Source organism: Parasteatoda tepidariorum, chromosome 1, assembly GCF_982258835.1.
Source record: "Parasteatoda tepidariorum strain Cologne lab strain chromosome 1, Ptep-v5.0, whole genome shotgun sequence".
In the NCBI taxonomy this organism is placed as follows: Eukaryota; Metazoa; Arthropoda; class Arachnida; order Araneae; family Theridiidae; genus Parasteatoda; species Parasteatoda tepidariorum.
Window position 1 is genome coordinate 30591878 of NC_141755.1, and position 27533 is coordinate 30619410.

A 27533-nucleotide genomic window follows, 5' to 3' on the forward strand; every position below is an offset into this window, starting at 1 on the left:
TCCCGTAATCAATTCCTGTGGCCTCATATCAAAAGCTTCTAAAAAGTCTCTCTATAAGAGTGCAAGTTGTTATCAATGCAAAAGAGGGGTCAACGTCTTTTTAAAGCATGGCTATTTCTAACGTAACGTGCGTAACGTAGGACTTTTCGACTCCGTACCATTGAGTATCCGTATTGGCCAGATGGATAATACATAATAATAGATATTTATTGCTAATCCCCGTCCCGCCCCCAAAGGGGGCATCCGGGTATCAATAAAGACAAACAATTAGATTTTAACTGTAAAGACAAATCGGAAAACAATAAAGACATCCGGGAAACAATAAAGACAAACAATCACATATTAACAGTTTGCAAGGGTAAGTGCGATTTAAAAAAGATGAAAAGAAGTACTTCACTACATAATAATACAATTTAGAAAGTTCGTAAGTAGTTAGTCGAAGGGGTCCCTTGAATAACAAAACCTTTATAAAGGTGGTGTGCAAATAAACCACACAACTTTTGAATATGAAAGAACAGTTACACAAGTATATATGTATACACAGCATGTATAGGAATTAAAATGGTAAGTTAAATAACATTGAAACTGAAAAATGAAAGTGATGTCTGCGTGAAAATATTAACAGATGCATAGATGATCTCAGTTACAGTAAGTCTTGTTAAACAGCTGTACATACATCCCAGTACGAATCGAAAGAACAAGTGTGAATATATAGTATTCTAACCATACTGATGAAAATGATATACAGTAACAACGTGAAGTTACAAATGAAAAGATGATCCACATAACAAAATTTTAAAGATGTCAGTATGCATTAAAGACAAACAATCAAAAATTTACAGTCTACAGGGGTATATGCGATCTAAAACAGATGGAAAGAAGATCTTCGCTACATAAAAATGCGTTTTAGAATGTTTGTAAGTAGTTAGTCCATGTCATAAGGCTACCGCCTACGAAAGTATATCCAGAGAAACCATGTAAACCCTTCTGATATTGTTTTACAATTAATAAAAGAAAGCATTAAAGGACAGGGGTATTTATAAAGTGTTCTTTAATAATTTGTTCATTTCCGTTTTTAATTTTGGGAGCAGCCCAGTGTTTTTTAAGATTTTCAAACGAAAGATTTTTTGGAACGAAATTTTTTCTAATAGTTGAAAAGTTTGGACAAACAAGAAAGATGTGATTAAGATCATCGTTAATTAAACATGATTTACACAATGCAGACTTTTTATGAAATCTAGCTTGGTAAGTACCCTGAGTTCCGTGATTTGTCAAAAATTGATTTACGTAAAAGTTAGAATAAATACAATTAGGATTAACTTTGGGAGTTAGTTCGAATGTGTGACGAGCTTGGTTTTCAGGGTTTTCCCATCGCTCTTTCCAAGTGATCAAATTTTGTTTAGATAATTCGTGTCTAACTGAAGATTTTGAAGGATAATCAATTAAATCTACTTTGCTTTTAGAACAGGCTATTTTTGCTAAATTATCAGCCTCCTCGTTACCCCTGTGCCCAACATGAGCTTTAATTCAGTGAAATTTAACATTTTGTCTATAGTTATCTTTAATCATTTTTGTCAAATAATCATATTCTTTAATATTATTTAGGGACTGCAAACCTGAAAGGGAATCGGAATATAAATCCACAATTAAATTGATGTTGTTATTATTTATCCAGTAAATAGACTGTAGAATCGCCCAGAGCTCGGTTTTAAATACAGTTGACTGATAGATAATAATAGATAAAATAATTTAACAAAAACAAAACAATAATTCTGAAAATCAACCCTAAACAAAATATATATCTTATAAACTGTCCGATTGAGATCGCAAACAGTTTTACCCACCTTGGATGAATTATAAATGGCAGAAGGTTGAATGAATCACGCAGTGCTTTCGATATTCTAAAAGAGTTTGGGGCATACAGAACTATATAAAACGAAAGAAAAATAAGAATATCCAATGCAAATGTTGAATCAGTACTTTTATACTGATAAGAAACCTGGTACAACTTGAAAATTTCCACTTCAAAATTTCTAAAAGCAAAATACGGTGGCTTTTACCCACCAGTAGTTATAGGCTCTACATAGAGATATCTCTAAATAGAGATATCTCTTATTTAGGACCACTTCTAATTTAAGAAGATAAAACTAACAGGCATAAAACTAACAGTTACTAATTATGATATACAGAAATGATAGGTTGAGAAGTTAAAATTAGTTATTTAAGTTATTATTATTAGTAATTAAGTTATAATTATTATTATTATTATATTAAGTATTATTAGTTATTATTAGAAGTTATTTTTATACAGTTGGATCAACTATAGTTTTATTATTACTGACTATTGTATTTATATGAACTCTTTACGAAATAATTCTTCGAACAAATCTATGATCTACGTAAAGAAATTAATTAAATCGTAAAATATGTTGAAAAATAGTAAGTATCTAAAAAATACCCGAATAAATAGTTACGAAAGAAGTGTTTGAGCTACGAATAAAAAATAATAATTTATTTTCATTCCAAAGCAAATCGAGTTGGAAGAAATATACTTTTAATTGCCTGATTTAATGATTTGAAAAATAAAAAATAATCACAAACAATAACTAACGAAAATCCGAAAACAATAACTTGTTATCACTCGTAAATAGTGTTTAACAAGCAAATGTTACTTAAATCTCGTTTTTGCATTACACATTTGGTTTGTTGAAAGGTAGGTTTCTTTGTAGCAACTTTCATGTTTTAGATACATCAAAACAGCTTTTCATATGAAAACAAAATCATTGAAACAATTCTAATAAGAAAAATTTGTGCCTTGAAGTTATTATTTCTTTTCTTTGCAAAATAAACTATTCTAAAAGAGGCACAACAAATATAATCTAAGAAATTAAACTTATTACGAACGGAAAATTCACAAAATGTGTCGTTTTTTAGATAGCACTAGATTCATTTGGTAATAATATATAAAATAATTAAACTGAAAACATTGATAGCTATTTTCATTTCGTCGAAGGTAACTTGCATATCAAAATAGTAGTGAATTTAATATGAAAACGCGTGTTAAAAGACATATTTCCAACAATGAAAAATAAATAATCACTTGTAAGTGGTCGCTGATACTCTTTCATGTATTCATTTTTCGTAAATCTTTCATGCTCAATAACTTCATTAATATCTTCTATCAACATGTTCAATTTAAATGTATTAATATCTTTTCAAAGCACGAACCTTAAAATATCTATATTTCGTATGATTTCATATTTCAAGTTTCTGAACTAATTATTTGCTTTTAATCTGTCAAGAATTGTTATGTAGTAATTGTAAATTGTCATGGTCAGCAACGCAAATCATTTTCCAGTTAATAAAAAGATAATTTAATGTTGATTTTTTACATAATCAGTATTAATAACACTCATTTTAATATGTATTTATAACTATTGCAGTTCAGAAGGAAAGGAGCACCTTTTAACAGCTGAAAGCCATCACGCTATGATGACATGGGCAATAGCCTTACAGGTAAAAAAATTTTGCTTATATAGTTATTGATCATTGATAATTTTAACCGATTTTGAATGTTACTGTACTTTGTTTACCATTTTGTATCAACAATTTTCTGAATCTGCATTGTTTTGTATTTGTATGAAATCTTAATGTGTTTTTGTCAGATGATTCCTTTATTTTAAAGGGCTCAAAAATTTTAGTTATTAAACTTTGCTTAAAAAATTATTTAATAAATCAATTCGTTCAAAAACATCGAGAATGAACCACGACTGCTTGCGTCTGCAAAAAATAGGAAACCGATAAACTCAATACTTGATTTATAGGTTTTTTGTCAGATTCTCCTAAAATAAATTTACTGCTACGTGCTTTCGATTCCCGTTCCTTAAAGCTAACTGATGTCCAATAAATACCTGTAACATAACAGTTTACTTTGTTTAACAAGTTACATTTTTATATTTTTCATTTGTGTGTTTTAATGTAGATTATCTTTCATATTTTTGTCTCTTACCAAACACGTATCAGCTTTCAGTACTTAAACTTTCAATGATAAACATTTATTTCTTCTCTCTGAAGAGGATCCAAAATTGTGATGGCATGTTTTCGGATCATCCTCAGGGATGTTTCCTAGACGGTCGCCAATAACCCATTGTGCAGCTGTAGTGCGACGTAAATGAGCTACAACATTTTCCCTCTTTTAACTAATTTCTCAATGGGTGAACCATTATAATCAGTCCTGTTGAAGGATTACCCCAATCAAACCCAACGTTTTAAATAATTCATTTATACTTATGAACAATGAATCAAGAAAATGATAACGTATGACCGTTAATAACTCTCCTTCTAATGGTCAAATTTTTGCGTACTAGATACCCATCCTAATGGTTAAAAAGGTTGTCCTCAATTACGCAAGTTAATTAGTGCTTACCATTTTAGGACTCAGAAATAGATGTCCATCTGATATAGCTTTGTACGAGACAAACTTACAACCTTATTGGAAGAAGCAATTTAGAGCATTTTAGAAGAAGAGCTAACTTAGTAAAATACTATAATAATATATACAGTTACGGCCTTAATCATCGTAGTTCCTTATATCTACACACTTAGAACAATAACCAAAGGCTTTAGAAACTCACCCCGTTTAGCCTGGCTGAATCTCAAAACCTGGTCTCTCGTGAGGTTGAACCTCAATCCTTAAGATTTTGTATTGATCCCTCAGAGGGACTGGCAAAAAGGTTTTTTTGTTTTCATTTTGATCTGAATTCCACTGCAAACAATGATCTAATGTCAGATCTATGAGGATAAGCAACAACAACAATTAGTGCTTACTAGTTGCATAATTAGACACAAAAACTTGCTTTCTCTGAATGAACATACATTTTATTTATGAATTTAATTTTTTTTATTTACGAATCTGAATTCTTCATATTTTTAGAGTAGGTGTTTTGTTTGTCAGCCCATAGAGGGCCAAGGCCTTCTGTGCCCATCTCAGTTTTCTTGACCTTGGGCTCTGGGGTGCAAGAGCAGATGTTCCGGTCAGGTGGTCAGTCGAACGCGGAACCCCCAGTGTTTAGTTCCCAAGCATGCTTGGTACTCTTTTATCGACCCACTGAAGGGATGAAAGGCTGAGTCAACCTTGCCCGGCCCCAGGATCGAACCAGGGACCTGTGGCACGACAGCGCGAAGCGCTACCGCCCAGCCACCGGGCGTCATTTGTATAAAACTATTAACCTTCTATAAAACTATTATAGTTATATAAAACTATTATATTTGTACCTCGCTATTATATTTATACTTAACTATTATATTTATACTTAATTATTATTGTCAACTACTTTCAGAATTTAAATAACTTCATAACTCAATTTATCAAAATTAATCTTTTTGTTATGAAATACAGAAATCTCGAAATAAAATAGAAATAGCTGACAATAGAAATAATTATAATTTCAGTGAGAAAGTTTATTCCGAATAAAATATTAAACCGTCATATTTTCACATATATTCACACATTTTTCCAAAATACTCAAATTGAAAAAGTTTCCCTCCCTAAATATAGAAAAATACTCTCTCATGCAAAATTTTTTCTTCAAAGAAAATCCAGCTCCAGACATAAAGACGGGAGATATTGGCTGAAATCTCTGACTGGGATTTTTAAAGTTATCATTAAACTCCACTTCCTGGCTGTCTCGTTTTTTTCCCTAACATTTTCCCCCAAAAAGTAATGGTATTGTCATACACTTTGAAATGCAAAGATATATTTAATCTCTCCGACTCCTCGTGTGTAGTTTAACCTTTGGGCGGTACTTTCTAAAAAAGTTTTCCTACTTTACAAAGATCCTTTTCAACTCGATAACTGGCTTTCAATTTTGGAAAAAAGAGGATTTTCTGAGGAAACTGGTATTCATTAGGTTGTAATACCTTTTTAAAGAAGTTAAAAATTGTAAAAAAGCATATTGAGATTATTATTGAATAAAAGGACATAGTAGTACCGTTTTCGTTTGCTATTCGAAACAAGGATTTATGTTCATTGTCTAGATGATCACTAGCTATACTTTAGGTAAAGCTTTGTAAATTTTGAGAAGTAAATCACGAGTTATTGAAATATAGTGCTTTATCTTGAAAATTATGTTTAGAGAAAACCATTATTTGCAATTGTTTTACGTATGACAGTTTTCAATTACATTTTGTCATTTATTATAACAACGAAATTTAAATTGAAAATTGCGTATTAAATTATTATAATTAAGAAAAAAATCGACAATTATTATAATTAAGAATTTTTTATGAATACATGAGTATAAATTGCATAAGTGCAACATTTTTAAATTTCAGATTGGGTTTCTTGTTTTAAGTGAATGATAGCAACTTTTATGCATGTTATTTAAAATATCATTAGTAATTAGTTGGTACCTGTTAGAAGTGTAGCTAAAATCACTGAATTCGAATTGATTTGAATGATACTGATTTCTTTTCTTTTCTTTCAAAAAAATAAACGAAAATACAGGGTTTAAAACAAATAAATTGAATTATGCAAGTTAATGCTTTTCCATTATAATGGATTTTTACTGTGATAAATTGCTGGTCCTAAGAAAGACCGAGAACAATGATTTTAAAAATCAAAATTTCTGGTGAACTTTTGCCATACGAACGGAAAAAAATTATCAAATTCCATTTAAATACCGCATGCATTTTGCAACAAAACAATGTTTTTTTTTTTTTTTTTTTTTTTACCAAAAAGTCATTATTTAAGAGTACGGTAATTTTGCCTGATTTTTTTTTTCTCCTTGTAGCATTGAATAATTTGTGAATACTTAGTGCATACGACATAAGCATCCTTAGGCTGCTTTTAAAATAATTGTTTCGCGTTGAGTCATAATCTGTTATGTATGTTAGATAAATAAAAATCATTTCTGACTAGCGAGTTATGCTGTTGTTGTTAATTCCCATCTGGTCTGACGGGGTCAGACCAGATCAATAAATCCGTTGACATTAAGAAAATCCGAAACCAGAATGGGAGAGGAATGAATGTCGTTCCAGTCCAGCCCTAAACAGTTCAAGATGTGCTCAGGTGATGCCTGGTTTTGTTGGCATTTAGGGCAAAGAGGAAAGATCTTTTGATTAGCAGAAAATGTGAGACTTTTCAGGTGTCCACTGTCCAGCATATTCTTTTTCGGAAACTAAAGAAATTCTTTTCGCCAATTCTCAAGATAAGAAACAAAGTTTGTTAGCAGATGGCGCTACTAACTAAGAAATATTAAAAAACAATGTTTTCAAAATGACTATAACATTTCCCGAAACAGTGTAGCATAGCCACTTGTTAACACACTGTAGCTACTATTTATAATAGAAAAGTCTGACGAGCAGCGGGAAACATTATTTTATAGTTTTTTGTCAGTAATCAGAGTCATCTGTTAATGACATTTATGACAGATTTTGATGTTTGGCGAGAAGTTTTGTTGTTTCCCCAGAAAATCATTTATTTCTCTAAGCTTCAAATTTTTTTTCATTGATGTTTCCAGAAAGTCGGAAATTGTTGGAATCAATATTTTGTATTAATATGTTATGTTTAAAAAAATAAAATGACGTACACTGAATAACTTGTGATCTAATGATCTGATTTTCACGTACTAGAAAACAAATATAATTGTTTACAGAGGTGAGCTAAATTATACTAATTTATTTGAGTCTAATGATATTTTAAGTTACGAAATCAAACACAAAACTCTCTTTTTCTGAATAAACATGAATTTTTTCGGTGGAACAAGATTTTTTACCCTCAACATACAGGGTTGACCACAATCTGGGAAATATGGCTCCAATAGTTTAGTCGCTAAAATTTTAAGTTTTGCCACGTGAAAATGCATTTTTTTCACATGATATAAAAAATTGCAAACATGAAAATTCCATTATTTTGATTAATAAATAATAAAAGTAATAAGTAAAATTTGAAGCAGTATTTTTTTCCATGGCATTATCTACAGATATACGGATTTTATGAGTGCATGCAAAAAGTTTTCAATTCACTTAAAAAATCTTCGTGGCATAGTGTAATACGCAAAATAAAATTAACATTAAGGGGTCTAAATTTTGCACTGTTCTCCTGAACAAAGTATTGAGACCATATTTTTCAGTTTACGGCTATCCCCCATATTTTGAGGCTAATAAATCAAAAGTCATCGAAAAAAGTATGTTTATTCAGAGAAAGCATGTTTCTGCTTTTAATTTCGTAACTAGAAATACCGTCTGCACTAGTTAATTAGCATATTTGAGGTCACCCCTATGAACCATTAAGACTGAGCCCTAGTATTTCGAAATCTGATCTTTGGATCAAAAGTTATTCAGAGTGTTTTGTTTATGTTTTTGCTCATCGCACATATGTTATCCCATAAGTGTGTATGTAACATTACTTTTAATTACAAAGCCAATAGATATTTACAGTTATTACAACAGAATTTTGTTGTTGAAAATCATTTGTTGCAACTTTTTACACTTAGTTTCTCCCTATTAATTAAAAAAAAAATACTGAAATCCTAAAATTTATTTAACCGTCTCTTAATCGTACTGAATAAAACTTGTTTGTTTGTCTAAGATGCAATAAACAGAACAATTGCCAAAAGTAGAAGCTATGTTAATTCATATTCATAAAAAAAAATTTTTTTTCAAGTCATGTTCTTTAACGTAGCATCTTTTTCAGAGAAAGTACGTACATTATTCAGAGAAAGTACGTTTCCGTTTTGAATTTCGAAACAAGAAATACCGTTTGCACTACTTAATTAGCATACTTGAGGTCACCCATATGAACCATTAAGATTGAGTCCTAGTATATCGAAATCTGATCATTGGATCAAAAGTTATTCAGAGTGTTTTGTTTACGTTTTTACTCATCGTACATGTGTTATAACATAAGTGTATATGTAACATTACTTTTAATTGCAAAGTCAATAGATATTACAACAGAATTTTGTTGTTGAAAATCATTTGTTGCAACTTTTTACAATTAGTTAAATCTTCCTATCAATTAAAAAAAAAATACTGAAATCTTAAAATGTATGTAACCATCTCTTAATCGTACTGAATAAAACTTGTTTGTTTGTCTAAGATGCAATAAATAAAGCCATCTATTGCCAAAAGTAGAAGCTATGTTAATTCATATTCATGAAATAAAAATAAAAAAATTTCAAGTCATGTTTTTTATTGTAGCATCTTTGTTTTGTTTTTTTAATTTTTATCATTTCCTTTACAAAACATCAGTTTAATTATATCTGTTATTTGATAAAAGAGATTAAGTGAAATTAAAAGTGAAACATATTTTCGTATTAATCGTAACAGGGACAATTAAGCAAAATTGAACAATACGTAGAAACATGCCCAGATTCTGATTTACAAAGGCCACCGGTAACATTCAATACAATAATACGATAATATGAATTAGAATTGGAAAAATATCGCTGAGTGTGGTTGAAAATTGATAATTTTTGAAATGACATCACGATATTGAAATACGTAGTTATCGGTTACTGGGACCAATGTTCTTGTTGGAGACAGCTCAAAAAAGCTGTCACCTACCAATAAGTACCAATATGTTCCGCAGTACCAATATGTTCTAAAGTACCAATACGCACCAATGTGTTATTATAACCGATTTGTGCACCAAATGTTAAAAATTTTAAATTGACAAAATATATTTTGTTTTAAAAAGAAAATATACTTTCAGATACACCTGTGTAAATTGTGTAGACTAAAAGACTGTTATTTTCTAGACTAAAAGAGATGCATGGGATAAAATGGTAACCTTGGGAAAAACACCAGAAGAGCTACGACTCACTTACACTGAAGCACAACAAAAAGCCTTAAGAACAACAACCAAGTCATCTGCACAAGTGGTATTATAATTATAAACTAAAATTGACTATTGAATATACAATGGTTATATGTTTAAACTTCTTTCTGCATGTCCCGTGATTTCCAAAGACAACGTAGAAGTTGAAAAATTGGCACAGCCAGCGATTTCCACGGGGATGCTTTTTTCCGTCTATATAACTGTGCAACCCGCTCATTTCCCTTTCGTGGATTCATTTTCTCATTTCTGTGATGTTTAATTGTTTTTTAGATCTGGGTTATCAGATGGTGTGTGTTGTTTCTATTTCAGTAAAATATACAAGCCTGTTTTGCAACATTTTGGGCTCTCTTTTGTAAGTGTGCTGTTTGTTGATTTAAAAAATAAAAATATAAAAAACTGATTAAAACAATTGAAAAGAATACGAGGATCTTTGTTTGTCATACTGGAATTCATTTTCAATAAAATTTTTATAAGGATTTTGCATATTTTCCTTTACCTTTGTACGTAATAAAACAAATCATAATTTGACCCAGATTAATTTCCAAAATCTTGCTTTTATATCAATATTCATTAATTTCACTGTCCTGACAACCTTTTATTACGAACTAATACTATATTAAAGCAAAAATCTTTTATTTTTAGAATTTTTTTTAATATTTTAACTTTAAAATGCATATAGATTTGAAATATCTAACAAATATACTCCTTTTTTGATTTGAAAAAAATACGCAGGAGGAAGGTTAAAAACTCGAAAGTTTCACTCGAATTTGATTCAAAGCTTTGCTTTGTTTTTATATTATGTTTGTTTACTTATATTTGACACTTGCTTTGTTAGCTATTATTGTGCATTTGTAATTATTCATTATGCATGTAATTAGTTATTTAAATCTTAGAATGTAAGGAATAAATAATCGAAATGTATGTTTTCAAGTATTTTTATTAATAAAATGTTTCAGGAAACTTCAAAGGCGTAATATAATCTGAAACTTAAGTCAAATGAAAACTGCCGATTTCGAAATCAAAACTATTCTCATAAATAAATTAAAATTTTCCTTATTAAAGAATTCTGGGAACTGACAACAAAGGGAATATCAAATGAAGGAAATGCATTCCAGAAAAAGGAATGGATTTTGTTTCACTACAATATGAAAAATTCTTTGTAAAAAAAAAAAGAAATTTGAGTTATAATTTCAAATCTTTTTTTAAAATTAGTATTGAAAAAATTCAAATACTGCATCTGATGCTGTATCTATGAGGAAAACTCTAATGTCATGGAAACTGTAAAAAGAATTTATACTATTTTTTTTTTCTCTTATCTTTGATGATAAAAGTCATAAAAGTCATAAAATTTTCAATATTGCAATAAACACTTGATTTCCAATTTTAATTTTTTCTCGTTTGCATACATTCGTAGCAAACATTTTAAAAAAAGCGAAAACTCACCATTATTTATCACTTTTGAATTCTAAAGCCATATTGAAATTATGGCATGCTTCTGAGATCTTCTGTACTATACTTTTAATTAAGTTCGCATTAAAAATATATGTGTACCCTTAATTCAAACTTATAAGAAACCAATATTTCAATAATCATTTAATAAATATCATCAGTTAATTTATACAAAGGTAGAATGCATTAATAATTATTAATACTGACTGGAATTATGTTTATTTCGTCGTGAGAGCTAATAATGGGTAAACAGTTAAATGCAGTAACCAAGCGTATTAATTATAATTATTAATTCCCATATAACACTTTTTTGTTATTACACTGTTTCCCTTTACTACATCAACATTATTTTTCCCAATTCTATCTCAGAACCTATATGCTATACAATTGCCTAATTAATTCCATAATGAATCAGTGCTTATATTTATTAATACTCATATAACGTTTTTTTATTATTAATGCAATGGCATCTTTTATTGCATCATTTCCAGTTTCTATTTCGTAACTTATTTTATATTATTACCGAATTAATTATATAAAAATCGATACTCATTTAATTATTAATATTCATATAAGGCTTGCTTTATTATTACACTGATCTCTTTTATTACTTCATTCTTTCTCCTCTATCCCGTAATTTATTTTACAACATTTCCTAATCAATTATATACAAAAATTAATACTCATTTGTTTATTAATACTCAAATAAAACTTTTTTTATTATCACACTGATATCTTGTATTACATCAATATCTTTCTCGTTCATATTCCATAACCAATGCTGCATCATTGATTAATTAATTACGTAATAAATTAACACTTATAAGTATTAATAAACACATAACGCTTTTTTATTATTGCACTGTTTTCCTTTATTGCATAATTATTTTTCTCGCTTCCATCCCATAATTTATGTTACAATAATTCCTAATTAATTATGTCATAAAATAATGCTTATAATTATTAATGCTTATAATTATTAATACTCATAGCGCTTTTCAATATAACACTGTTCTCCCTTATTAAATCATCACTTTTCTCGTTTCTATCATCTAACCAATGTTACACCATTGTCTAAATAATGTAATAAAAAATAAATATAATAAAACATTAATAATGATAATTATTAATACTCAGTTAATGCTTATTTTTGTTATTACACTTATTACCCCTTATTACATATTTTTTTTTCTTATTTCTATCTTATCTGTTTCACCGCAATGCCTAATAAATTGCTTCGTAGTAAGTTTTGTAAACTTTTAAACTAAAATCATTAACTAGATTAAATAACATTTAAACCCCTGAATTGTATTCACGAAATACAAATAATCCTTTAATCAATTATAATTAAACCGAAGTTAATGCGATCTGGCTATTTTTAGCTACCAGAACTACAAATATGCAAGATAAGTATTATTGTTCAGCTGCTTTTAGTGAAAGAAAAAAACTTTTTCCACTAAATTAATTGATACCACCAGATCCATTTGGAGAACAACTGACACAGCAGGTCACATTGATTTCCCATTAGTGAGCATTGCGAACAAGTTAATTTTAACTCAGTTTTGACAGGATTATTCGTCTCTTGTAGGGTAGGAAACAGTCTCTTCAATTGAATGGTGGTGCACAAGAGGCATTGCGAAAAATGGTTCAAGTTTCCTGGGAAAAAAGAAGAAATTCCACTCTTGCAGATATCGGTAAGTACACATAATAGAAATATTTGATCGAGATAAATGTATAGGATGCGCTGTCAATAATGGAATTCATATTGAGAATGCACTCAAGTTAATGGATGCACAAAAATGGCTGATGAAGTATTCTATAGAAAATATTGCGTTCGAGAAATAAATTTATTACAGACAAATTATAATATGCAAACATTCTATTGAAAGTCTAGGCAAAGTAAATAGTGCCTGGTCTCTTTGGGCGAAATAGGATATAGTCAATGGGATGAATTTTTTTTTCTTATTCGTTGAATATAATCTTTCGGCATCTGTCGTATTATATGAAACACTAATACGCATATTATCAAAAGACCAGTAAAACTTCTTTTTACACGTTGGCAATAAAGAACTGAAATATCTGACGAGTGAGATGACATTAAGCAAGTTCAAATTTGAGTGTCACCTATTTCCATTTTGAAATATCTGTCGTGGGCTGTGGAAAGAGGAAATTAATTGAGCCATAAGTTGGGCAGAAATGATAGGTTGAAAGCGGACAGTTTATATATCTAAACAAACTCTTTTACATTTTTGTTTTAACTATGCTTATTAATTTACGCAAGTAACATAATAATTTAGGGCTACCCCTTTTTTATTCCCTAGCTGAATATCCATTATTCATGCAAGTTGAAGAATAAAATAAAAAAAATAATTAAAACAGTACTGAACAACACTACAAAACCATGCACAAAACTAGAAAGCATATACTAACACAATTAATAGTATTAAATTTCAGTTACTTACCAATTCCTTATTATTCATTAAGTTATTATTATTTATTAATTTAGTATTATTTATTGCCCTTCCCGTTGGATATACGTTACTTGCAAGACTTTCAACAACAAAACAATAATTATACTTTGAAAAAAATATAAGACGACACGTTTTCTAAGCATTCCTTAACACTACAGTTACATATGAACTATGTCACCAAGATAAATAGATATTTAACAATCACAACGTATTGCATGCATTAATAATAACTAGATTTTTCAGAATAATTAGCTGACAAGGATGTCTGAGCCATTATTACCATTCTTTACACTGATGATTTTATTAAATAAAGATCTATCACACCATATGTTTATATTTTGTACTACACTATCTGGCCATTAATGACCGGACACCTCTCATTTCGGATACATGAGGTGCTAGTATCAAGTCAGTAGGGCGTAGGGCCGCTACGCGCCCGAATCACAGCTTTAACCCTTCTAGGAAGGCTACCCACTAGGTGTTGGTACACGGCGGCAGGTATTGCCCGCCATTCCTCCTGTAACATGGCGAAGAGTTGAGTGGTGCTTTTGGGGCGTTGTAGTCTGGCCCTCAACCGGCGCTCCAACTCATCCCAGAGATGCTCAATTGGATTGATGTCGGGACTTTGGGATGGCCAGTCAAGTTCTTGCACCCCCATTTCATCAAACCAGTCCGTGATGGCATGTGCTTTATGAATGGCAGCGTTATTGTGTTGAAACACAAACGGGCTATTGCCGAACTGTTGCCACAGGGTGGGAAGCGCCGAATTGTCCAGGATGTCTCTATACCCTTCTGCGTTCAGGGTTCCATGCACTAACACCAAGGGTTCAAGGCCAAACCATGAGAAACAGGACCACACCATAATTCCTCCACCGCTGAACTTCACAGTGGTGACAATGCACTCCTGTAGGTACCGCTCTCCGGGCATTCGCCAGGTCCACACCCGTCCATCAGAGTGCCACAACATGTAGCGTGACTCATCACTCCACATAACGCTTTTCCATTGCTCTACTGTCCACTGGCGACGTGCTCTGCAACACTGAAATTGGTGGCGGGCGTTTGATGGAGAGATGTTTGGCTTATGTGCTGCTGCTCGTCCATGGAATCCTTGCGCAATCAGCTCCCGACGAATGGTACGTGTACTGGCAACACTGCCAGATGCAGCCCGGATGCTGGTAGCAACAGTGTTCAACGACATTTGTCGGTTTACCATCACTACACGTCTAAGAGATCTTCGATCCCTGTCGGACATTATTTTGGGCTTGCCGGGTCGGGACTGCGGTTTTATCACTCCCTCTCGTTCCCATTTCAACACGACGTCACCAACTGTTGACCGATGTATCTGAAACTTGATGGAGATGGCACGTATGGAATGACCAAATCGGTGGGAGCCTATGATCATGTCCTTTTCCGACTCATTCAGCTCTCGCCGTCCACTCATTTTCACTGTTAACGCTCGTATGACCGTCGGCTACTTGCGAATGATCTTTCCCCCACCACAGATTGCGTATTTATTCCGCCAGGACGAGTCCACCTGCCTTTCAAGGGGTGTCCGGTCATTAATGGCTAGATAGTGTATCTGGGGTTCTTTTAATACAAAGGATCATACCTCTGTATTCACGTGCCCGGTATTCTAAAGACGGATCCCTTAGAAAACTTTAAATTCCATTGCCCGATATCACCTACAATGATGTTGCTCCTATTCAAATATTATTAATTACAAAGTACTAAACCATCAAAATATAAAATTTCAGTTTAAAATGATTTATTGAATAGCGGAAATGCTAATTTTCTTTGGTCATCGTCTTAGTTACACATATTTTTGTTCAAAAAAGCGAAGAAACAATAATGTTCTATTTAGTTTTCGGTGATTTACGCCTAATTATCATATTATACTTTGCCAAAAGAACATTTGTCATAAATCACAATGTCTAGAAAAAAAGCTTTGTTTATAAATTAATCCTTAATTTATTTATAAATTAATCCCCCATTTACACCTTTGTTTTACACTTTTATGTGGATTCAATAATACACTAATGAGCTTCTTCAATAGTTTACTTATTCACTAATTCTCAAATTCATTGATCTGATTCATTTCTTCGTTTTATCACTAACTACATCTAAAATCATTCAGAACCAATTCCCTTTAACGCTTTTTAGGGCAAATAAACCACGATTAATATGCTTTTGAAATGTATGTAAATTTTACAACAACAAACAAACGCATGAAAAATCTTAATCTTTTATAAAATACCTTCAAAAGAAGATGAATGGTTGTTATGACGATGGAATATATTAAATTATTTTCTCTTGATTGGTCACCTACGAATAACATCATCGTAGGGGATCTGTGTCATTTGTTAATTCAGAAGCTAATCAATTATAACATACACGCGTGACTGTCACTACAGGTATGCAAAACACTTCGCTTCTTCTCGAGGCGGAAGAGTCCAATTATTACGTCCAGATGCGTAATTCAAACTTAATAATTTAAGCTGAATGATTAAAAACCACCAAAACAGGGTACTAGATAACATATATTGTTAACAACAAATACTGTAATTTAAATATTTAGCACTAGCTATTTCATAAACAATTCTTAAAAGTGTTTATATGTGTTCAAAATGTATATTATGTTGACTACGTCAAAAGTATACTTTCAAAAAAAAGGATTCCAGATTTTGTTTATTCTTTGGAATAAACGAAGACATTTCATTTCATACATTACTTGTAGAAGTTCTTGAAATATTTGATCAACATAAATAAATATTTACAACCCAAAATGGATACAATATTGACAAGGCACTTAAAGTTAATGGAATCTCCATAAGTCTAATGGATTTGTAATGTTATTCTATTGATTGATAATTTAAAGCTGGTGAAAGAGTCAAGTTAGTAACTTTATTTATTGATGTATCTAAAAAAAGACCATTTAAAAATATTAGTGTCTAACTAATATAAACAAATTGCATTGTGTAAGACCAATAAAATTTTATTCATATTATCACAAATATGTAAAACATAAAAAATTTTGTCAATTGATCGAATTTCAAATGCAGATATATGTATTACAATTTCTTATAATGGAAACATTCCTCATAAGTCTTTATATTATTTACTTATTCATAATAACACACTTATATTATTACATTCAAACACAGATTGTTAAAAAGAACTCCCTGAGTCACCATGTGCCATTTCATATCTCTGAGCTTCGGCATCATAGCTATAATTTTCTTTATTTGTTTTTTTAATTATTTTTATTATTTTTTTTTTGTTTTTGTAAACTCCCTCCTCAGACCTTATATGTATCATTTTTTTCGACATAATAAGGTTAGTCAATTTAAAACACCATGCACTTTCCCTTTAATAGAAGCGTTAAAGCGTCTACATCAGTGGACTTGAAAAGTACAATAGAAAATTGTGTTGCAAATTTGACAGATTGGTTGGTCTATAGCATAGAACCATGAACCAGTTGCCCCTTTTCAAGTAATGAGGAAGAAAAATAAAATAATGACAGAAAGTTATAAGATCTAAGTTTCTAATGAGGGTCTTTTTTTTTCTTTTTTTTTGTAACAGCCATTAAACAGCTGACCCGATTCTTAGCTAACGACTATCAATGTTCAATTCCAACACCTTCTGATCTTGAACCTAGACCAGAAGACAAAGGAACTCCTGGATCAATCATTCAAACAAACTAGCCTTCGTGGTGAACTAATCCGCATATAACTAATCCGCATTTACGTTACATAAGGAGGTAAACCATGAAAGCATCCCAGGGTTACCCACTCTTTCAGGGCACCATATTAGGTGGGCTAACAATGCTCCCACAGTAAGAACAGATAGCACAAAGAATGCAAGAACATCCATGACTTGTCTGGAATTCGGACCCAGTACATTTTACTATATCCTGGCAGTTTTGACCATGCATATTTTCACAGTGTATCTATGCATAGAAGGTCTATATATATATATATATATATATATATATATATATATATATATATATATATATATATATATATATATATATATATATATATACACTACCGGTCAAAAGTTTGCGAAAATTTTGAAATCTACAAAGAAAAGGTCTAAATTCAAATGCTCATAGAACTGCGAAAAATCATTCAAATTACATGAAAATTTGATATATGAGTCGCTCAGAAGCCAATGCGGTTAAGTCCAAAACACAACAATTGAGAAAATTAATGTTTTTTGATACATTAGTTTTTAAAATTCTTGGTTTATTAATTTATTTAGAAAAGTGTATAAAGTCTTTTTTCGAGGTGTAAACTCAGCAAAAAAACAAGATATGTACAGGATGTGTAAATAAAAACGTAAGTATTTATTGAAATAATGACAGCATCTTAAAAATTTTAGGACTTATACCTTTTGGCAGCTGAAAAAGATAAGAAATTTATGTCTACTAGTATAAACGAACTTTTATTTCTCTCAATCATCACTAGATACAGTGACTAATAGAAAATAAACTGTTGGATTATTTCAAAAATTGTTTTTTACTTCAAAACTAGAGTGGCACGTTTCTTTGTTTTAGGAAATGAAAATAAAATTAAAAAAAATTTAAAAAAAAAACCAAATTTTAAAAAAATACTACGAAAAATACCATACCCCTTTTTTTGGTAAAAAAATACTACCGTAGTATTAAAAATACTACGTCTGGAAACCCTGAATACTATGAATTTCTTGTTTTTCAGTGCTACCAACAAATATCGAAAGAAGAAGAAGAATTTAATTTTTATTTCAAAGTTTATGTAAAAAAATATTGATAAAAGGTGGACTTATTCACAATGGCTTCTGAAATTATTATACAAATATTCAGAAGCTATTAAAAAAAGGGCTGTCTAACCTAGAAAAAAGTAACCAACGAGTAAATCCTTTAATAACTAAGAAGATTATTAGTTATTTCATCAAAATTTCCAAAAATCAGAAAATATCAAAAAATGGACTTAACCGCTTTGGCTTCTGAGCGGCTCATATTCTAAAGTGAACCCTCTACTGTTAGTTACATATGATCAAATTGCAATACTTTGTTTTTTGCGAACTGTATCCAGCTTTTCATCACGGATTGTTTTTATGGTGAAAACATTTGTTAAGTTTGAACACTTGCCAAACTTGCAAAAAAATGTTTTTCTACTTTCTGTTAATGGAAAATAGTTATTGGAACCGTTATATGTAAGTCCTCAAAATTTCAAATCGATTCGATTTTTTTTTTGACGAAGTTATAGAATTTTGAAAAACATGTGTACTTTTCTCGATTTTTGAGCATTCCACATATGCAGTCTTTTGATCTATACATCTTCTACCAAAGAACTTTTTAATTTTAATGTTTTCTATATTTTCAAATAATTAATATTTATTATAAAACAAATACTCTTATTTATTATTGAAATTATTATTGTTTATATTTATTGCTTATGTGTATCAGTTTTGTTGTGATATTTTTACTTTACATTAAATTAAAATAAAAAGTTATAACAATAATTACATAAATAATTCTAAAAAAATAATAACAATAGTATAACAAATTTGCATTTTTACTAAACTATTTTATTTACAACAGGTCAAATATTTAACATATTCTTATTCGTATTTTGTAATTAAATAAATTAACATTTAAATCTTAGATTCCTCGAACCATCCACCTTTTGCTTTTATTATAGCCTTACATATGCGTGGCATTCGTTCTAACAAACCATTAATCTCTTCAAGGGATATAGAGTTCCATTCTTGTTGCAAAATGTCCCATAACTGATTTCGATTCGAAATATGAAAGCATCTTTAGCAAGAACAAACAAATTTTCGATGAAATGTGACATCTATGAGATATTGTCATTAATATATTCATAATAAATTCTTTGCAATAACAATAATTACAATAATGAATAAGAATATTTGTTTTATAATCAGTATTAAATATTTGTAGATATAGAAAACATTAAAATTAAAAAGTTCTTTGGTAGAAGATGTATAGATCAAAAGACTGCATATGTGGAATGCTCAAAAATCGAGAAAAGTACACATGTTTTTCAAAATTCTATAACTTCGTCAAAAAAAATCAAATCAATCTGAAATTTTGAGGGCTTACATAGAACGGTTCAAATAACTATTCTCTATTAACAGAAAGCACAAAAATTCTTTTTTGCAAGTTTGGCAAGTGTTCAAACTTAACAACTTTTTTCACCATAGAAACAACCCATGATGAAAAGCTGGATTCAGTTAGCAAAAAAGAAAGTATTGCAATTTGATCATATGTAACTAACAGTAGAGGGTTCACTTTAGAACATATCAAATTTTCATGCAATTTGAATGATTTCTCGCTGTTCTATGAACATTTGAATTTAGACCTTTTTGTTGTAGATTTCAAAATTTTCGCAAACTTTTGACCGGTAGTGTATATATATATATATATGCAGAAATCGAAGAAAACTGTTATATCCTTTATAGAATTCCTGGAATCCTTGTTAAACAAATAAAACGGCTTCTAAAATAAAAAAGACATACTAAATACTGTTAAAAACAAAATGCATTATTATTACCAATATTGTTTTGATACCAAAACATGGGATATAATTATTATGCTCGCTTTGTAGTTATCAAATATTTAAATACATAATGTTTACATCGTTTTCGAAAAATTTGTTAGAAATTCTACAAGAAAATCAAACGATATAATTACCCTAAGCATAAGGAATAAATTTTGAATAAGTATATTAACATTGCTATTTATAAATTAAAGAGCGAAACCGAGTGTAAATAAGGTAATATAAAACAAGTAATCTTGTGACTTAATTGCTTCCTTTCTCAATAAATCAAAGTCGAGGTTTCGTGCCTCAAGTTATTCAGTAGTTTTAAACTAATTCAATTCTATCTACATTAGTAACCAAGGAGCCTCGCCTTGCTTCTAAATATATCGAGTTAATTTATGCAGGAGATTATTATTAATCTAACTAAGAATTATTCTCGTTCTATAAAAAGTTACAAAACGTTTTATTTAGAATATTATGGATTTTCTACACGCTCTTGTTATATCATAGTTATGTTATGAAACTGATATTTTTCGAATTTGAATATTTCTCAGTCCCTTTTTATAAAAAAAATTAATTATTTTACATTCAATTTAGCGTAAAAAAAACGGTTCCTTAGAGTATTCATCCACTTTTGATTCGAGGTTAATATCTTCCTTACCTGCACTATGCATGATTCTTTATCGCCTTACGAGATCATCGCCAACAAAACCAATTATTTTTATTTTTTAAAATGCCGGATGATATTTAGGCAAAGTATGAAATAATCGTCCTGATGAGGTTATTATGTAAATTATTTATTACATCCGATTTTATATGAATTTATTCGTAGATATAATTACATTTATTCGATATTTTAATACTTACTGATGATAGATTAGAACAAACATCAGTGTTTGGAATATCGGGCAAATATATACCGGGCAATGACACTTGACTTTAAAAAAACATCAGTGCAGGGTATACCGGGCAAATGTATACCGAGCACTTGTACACTTGTCCTTAAAAAACATCAGTGTAGGGTATACCGGGCAAATGTATACCGGGCAGTGGCACTGAACCTTAAAAAAACATCAGTGTAGGGTATACCGGGCAGTGGCACTTGACCTTAAAAAAACATCAGTGTAGGATATACCGGGCAATGGCACTTAACCAGACCTAGTATGACTAGACCTTTGGTAAATGTCCGAAATATAAACTAGGTCTAGTGCCACTTTTGCTATAGCTTAAATATTTAAAAAAAATTAAGCAAAACGTTTGAATCAATTTTAAACTGATAATAAAATTATTGCTTTAAAATTAAAAAAAAATTATAATAAAAACTGCGCCAGGTAAGAGTAATTGTAGTAGTTGCTTTATACAACGCATGTGCGGAAAAAAAATTTTAAAAAAATTATCCACGTGCATCTAAAAGTGCAGGAATATCCCAAGACACCAAAAAAAAAAAAAAAAAGAAAAAAAAAAAGAAAAAAAACAGTTAAGTCGGGTCTTTATTTATAATACTTTATTATGATGTTAGATCTAGTTTTGGCTTTCTAAGTCAAGTTTGAATAAATAGGGTTGCTTTAAAAAACGCCATACAAATACTTACAGAAAAAATTCTATCAATTTCAACACTTTTTAATTTAATTTTGAATAATTTTTTTTTCTAAAAAAATTGATCTTAGCTGTTTTTAATTAAAATTTGAATATTTTTAACACAATGTGTGTCGTTTTCACACATTTTGATTGCATTTTACAATTTTACTTTTTAATCTCCCTTTAACTTAATTGCACTATAGCAGTGTTCCCCAACATTTTTATCACTGCGGACCTACCAACGTTTGATAATTTTACCGCGTCCCACTGGGGGGGGGGGGCTTCGATTGTTTATATTTTAGATTATTTTGATTTATTAATTTTAATTTAATTGTATTTAAACATGCCACGTTAGTACTACTAAAGTTATCAGGTTATAGTAAATTTTATATATATCCACATATGAAGTGGAATTAGAGAAGTTTGTTAGTACAAAATAAATTTGCCCCTACTAAACAACTACTTTTCATTTTTAATTTACGTTTTTCAATATATATATATATATATATATATATATATATATATATATATATATATATATATATATATATATATATATATATATATATATATATATATATATATATATACATATATTGTTCAATTTGCAATACTACAACTTGAAACATTAGCGATTCTCAAATAATTTGAAACTGAATGTGTAGAACTTGTATTTAACTATGGTTAAAAGTGAATAATGGTATCACAGGATCAAATGAAATCATTGCCTATTTTATTTTATTTTATAATCGTCGCTGAACAGCCGACCCAATTTCGGGTTTGTTTGAATATGGTAAAATAACAATTAAATATATCGTAATTTAGCCATTTTTCTCAGAAATTTTTAATAGGGGAGAGTGGGGTCAATTGTAAAATTTTTTACTTAACTATTTTTAACTGACAAAAAATCCAATATATTATTAGTATCAATTGACAGACGAGTAAAATAGACTATCCTCTACTAGAAAAAAAAATAAATACCTTATTTCAATTTTTATTATATTAGTTATTAACAATTTTTGACAGTCGTGCACTTGTTACAATTGTCCCCACTTACGTGGTCAATTGTAACAGTTCATAAATTCAACTAAAACATAGTTAATTATACATATTATCATAGTTGTGATATATTTTTTTATTGATCAAAATAGTAGTGATATTTTAGGAGTAAAAATAATAATGAGCAGAGACCTAAAGGGTTAAACTTTTAACTTTAAGGGGTTAAAAATTTTAATTTATGCGGTGAAAGGTGACAAATAAAATAATGCACAAGCAACATAATATAAATGATATAGGAAACTATTGGTGGTTCCTAAAGAGTTAAGTAATGGTTTGTAAACATAAGATTATTTATTTTCAGCTGTTACAATCGTCCCATTACTTATTGTTACAATCGTCCCCAAGACGCCATTTTAGCTTCATTTGTTAAAAACAATGCTAGTTAATCAACAAAACTAATCTTTTTTTTTTAAATGTTAATTAAGGTGTCCACTTATATATTCGGTAAATAATTATTATTTGGTTAAACAAATTTACTTTGTTACAATATAATATTCGAATACCAAAAAAAGTACTTACGTAGCGTGAAAATATCTTTTGTGATGTAACCCTTTCAAAAGTACATAAAAATGATTGCCAGCAGGGGTGTACATGCAGATTTATTAAATACACCTTGTGCGCCACCTAGGAACCAAATCTAGAACCGGAAACTCGAAATTTTTGCTCTGTTATAATCGTACCCTGTTACAATTGACCCCACTCTCCCCTACTGAACATACCTTTAAAATTTAAAATTTATTTTTTAAAAAAAATTGTTGCTAGCCATAATTATTGATATCCATTAATAGATCTTAATAGAATTTTCAGGAAAATGTTTTGACGTGGGAAGCGGAGGCATAAGTGTAAACAAACAGAATTCTATTTAGTACATATTTATTTAAACTGAATAATTTCAAATTTCGTAGAAAAAACTCTTTTATGCAAAAAAAACAAACAATTATTTTGAAGCAATAATTGAGGCTTGTGAGCGACAGTGCTTAGTCCGCTACATATCATATAAAATTTCATCTATAAATATCATATAATATTAATAAATATCATATAAAATTTATAAATAATTGAAAGATTAAAATGAAACTTAATCGTATAATTTTTGGGTATATTTCCAATGTGTGAAATTATGAAATTATATCATACATGGTTCATTTTCAATTGTGTTTTTCAATTACTGGGATTAAAAACAGAGCACATAAATTTGAAAAATGTTTTTTAACTGACTTTAAAGTTTGTAACTAATATTTTAAGTTACTATCTGACGCACATTAACAGAAAGAATAAGAGTTTAAATGTTTGGAAATATTTATTTCTTAGATATCATATTTCTTATACATCATATTTTTAAATTATGGAATAAAACAAGAAAATTTAAAACAAAAACCGCTAAATAAATTTTTTTATCAGCAAATTTTATCAATTTTCCAGGAAACAATTTCAAACAATTACTATTCAATGTGAAATGAACATTATTGTTTTTGTGCTTCATCTTAAGTAATCTAAAAAAAAAACTAAATAGCAGAAATTCACAAAAAATGCACAAATATGTTAATCAAACGACGCTGAAGAACCATTAGTATTTCCAGATCTCAAAATAGCAGCAAAATCCCCTAGAGACAACTCAAGCAAATAGCCATCATCATTCCGCGAAAAATTACTCAATTTATTTTTCTGTCCGCAGATATAAACAGCCATAACGTTTGGTTCAGCCAATTTGGCGATATTATGTTGCTGCTTTTTATTTGGCTTACCTATAAAGAACTCGTCAGAAATAAATTACTGCACACAAACAGCTTGAATTGTCAGAAAAATGTTGCTGAATCAATGAATAAAGATAGAAAAAAATGGCGGAATCGTGAATAGGGGTTGTAATGAGATCTGTGCAAAATCTGATGATCTCAGCTCTACAGATGTCAATATGTATGCATTAAACTGTCATATTTTAAGCATCTTAAGAACATTATTCTTCGCTAGTCAAGAACGTGACGTATGCTTACCCGAAAACTTGTTATGGAAGTTTTTCCTAACGTAAGCATAAGTATGGATGGAACATGATGTAGTCATGGAAACGACAACATTATTATGTGCAATTCTTAATTCTTCATATGCCGATCTCTCATAGCGACAGATATCAAAAATATTTAGTAAAAGTAATGGACTCTGTTGGGAGGGAAATGGTTATGAATAAATGTTTGATTAGAATATATTTATCAAATATTCAAAACTTTCTCCAAAGTAATTCTATAGAATGTATTACTATTTAAGTATGCCTCACAGTAAAGTGAGTGAAATAAAATATATTTCTTTATCTAAAAAGGGGAATATTAAAAAATATTGATTTAGTTTTGGATGAAACTATTAACTTTTCGCTGTGAAATAAATGCTAAACATTTAAATCCACACATAATGAGAATTTTTTTTTTCATATCAAGTAACAGTTTTGTTTAGTTATAAACTAAAAAAATTATAATTTTCATACAAACGATAAAGAGTTTTGTTGATTAGCTTCTTTGGCAAAATGTATTCCCAATTTAGTAAAATAATTTTCTTATTCGCCAAATTTCCAAACACAGATTGGCATTATTTAACATTATTTTGAATGACATACATATGGATAACAAAATAATACATTCGCTTTTGTATTAACTCTATGTAAACAATCTTTCTCTTATCAACAAAAGTTTTGGAAGACTTTACAGGGCAAAACAGTTGGCACAATTACAAAGATCATACTCAAGTTTTTAGAAATGGTGTTATTTTTACTCATGCAAATTTTCGGACGATTCAAAATGGGGAGATAATTACTTTTTTTCTAGCATTAATACCTGCAATTTTGAAATCATTCTATTCATCATTCATTCTAAGATTCTACAATCATTCTGAGAATGGTTTAATTATAGTGGTATTAATGAAAGAAAGAAGCTTTAAACTTCCTACGCTAATTTTGGTCGATGCAAATAATGAGTAAAAGGGCACCATTATATAAACATGATCGTTCAAATAGTGCCAAGAGTTTTGCCATGTAAAATCTTCCATAACATTTGCTACTGAAAGAAAGATTGTTTGCATATTTACAAAGAGTTAACACAGAAATGCTCGTATTATTTTTTCACCCATCTGTATTTAAAACATAAATCTCTTACGAAAAACTCGTAAGTGACACCATCTCCACTGTTTTGGATTTGTAACTTTATTTTACAACTTGTCTTGCTGAGCAAAAATTATAAATCTTATACTCCATGGTAAGTTAAGAAAAGACCATGTTAAGATAAGATAGTTAAAAAAGACAAGTTAAGATAATAAGTTACTAACTAACGAATTTTAAAAATTGTTTTGAATATGTCATATTTGTTAAAAGTACTAGATTTTATTTATTTGCCATTTGAATATCTATGTAAGTTTTAAGCTAGATTTTAATTTATTTCTTATTTGAGTATATGTAAGCTGTAAGTTAGTGTTTGTATCATCGGTTGCTATGGTGATATTATAGAACAAATTTTCGTGTTAATTAAATTTCGTCTTTTCTTGTTACATTTCTTGTTTTTTGTAAAAATGGAATCATAATAATTTTATTTTAGTTTAGTAGTAGTTTCTAGTAGATAATGACATGATATTGCATTTTCTGGTAGAGCCTCTTAACATTTGTGGTGAACGAGGACGTGATTTTGAAGAGAATTAATAATATAATGGATGGAATTCAGAAAGAACGGAAGATAGTTCAAGACTCTTCGACTCGATTAATTAACCAGATTTTAAATAAAATAAAATCTAGTACTTTTAACAATATTTATAGCCCTATTTAATATTTATTTAGAATGTGTTTTTTTGTTCAACTAGGTCTTTTAAGGCATTCTGATACATCAAAGACTGAAGTAGAAAATTCCCTTCCAACAGAATCCCCCAAAAGGTAAAGATATTTTAAATTTATACACAAACTGCTTATAATTATTATTTGATCATTCTACAATTTTTCAGTGCCTTCTATAGCGCCTTTAATTTTCTTTCGATTAATTCACACAACATAAATGCAACTAGTGTAGTTAAACGATATATTTTTCATTGTATTTATATTTTTAGATATATAAACTTTTAAATCCTGACTACGCTACAAAACATCATGCTTTTTTTCAAATGAACTTTCTGTTATTTTTACATGAGTAAACGGGTTTCAATTATTTCGCAAAAGCTTTCAATTCTCTCAATTAGAGCTTGAACTAAAACCAAATTTTCGAATTTTAAGAACATAAAGAATCCAAACAAGACTGTCTTATCTATATAAGCATTTTTTCGGAATTACACATAACCTATCCCATATTTTGAGTAGAGCAAAAAATCGTATCCATAGTAAAAGAATAATTCTTTCTGCCAGAAGGAAATATATTTCTGTTTCTGTTTCTGAATTTTCTTACATATTATTTTGAATATCCAATGTATGCCTTTTGTATAAAAATATGAATTATATGCAAATATTAAAAATGAAGCATTTTTTAAGGTTAAATTATAATCATTAGATTAAAACGTTATGTTACACTGTTGGAATTTTTTTTTCTAAAATTATGGTAAAATAGCCAGCAGCAGTCGTCTGTCCATCCA

The 27533-nt window shown here is 29.6% G+C and overlaps 1 protein-coding gene across 1 annotated transcript in view; it reads left to right on the forward strand.

The window, feature by feature from the left end:
• The window catches only part of LOC110282933 (uncharacterized), a 338382-nt gene that overhangs the window by 194560 nt on the left and 116289 nt on the right, over window positions 1-27533 (forward strand). The window contains exons 3-6 of the mRNA XM_087161146.1: window positions 3444-3516; window positions 9762-9884; window positions 12879-12984; window positions 26778-26847. Coding sequence (XP_087017272.1) covers window positions 3444-3516; window positions 9762-9884; window positions 12879-12984; window positions 26778-26847 — 372 coding nt within the window. The remainder of the gene's footprint in view (window positions 1-3443; window positions 3517-9761; window positions 9885-12878; window positions 12985-26777; window positions 26848-27533) is intronic.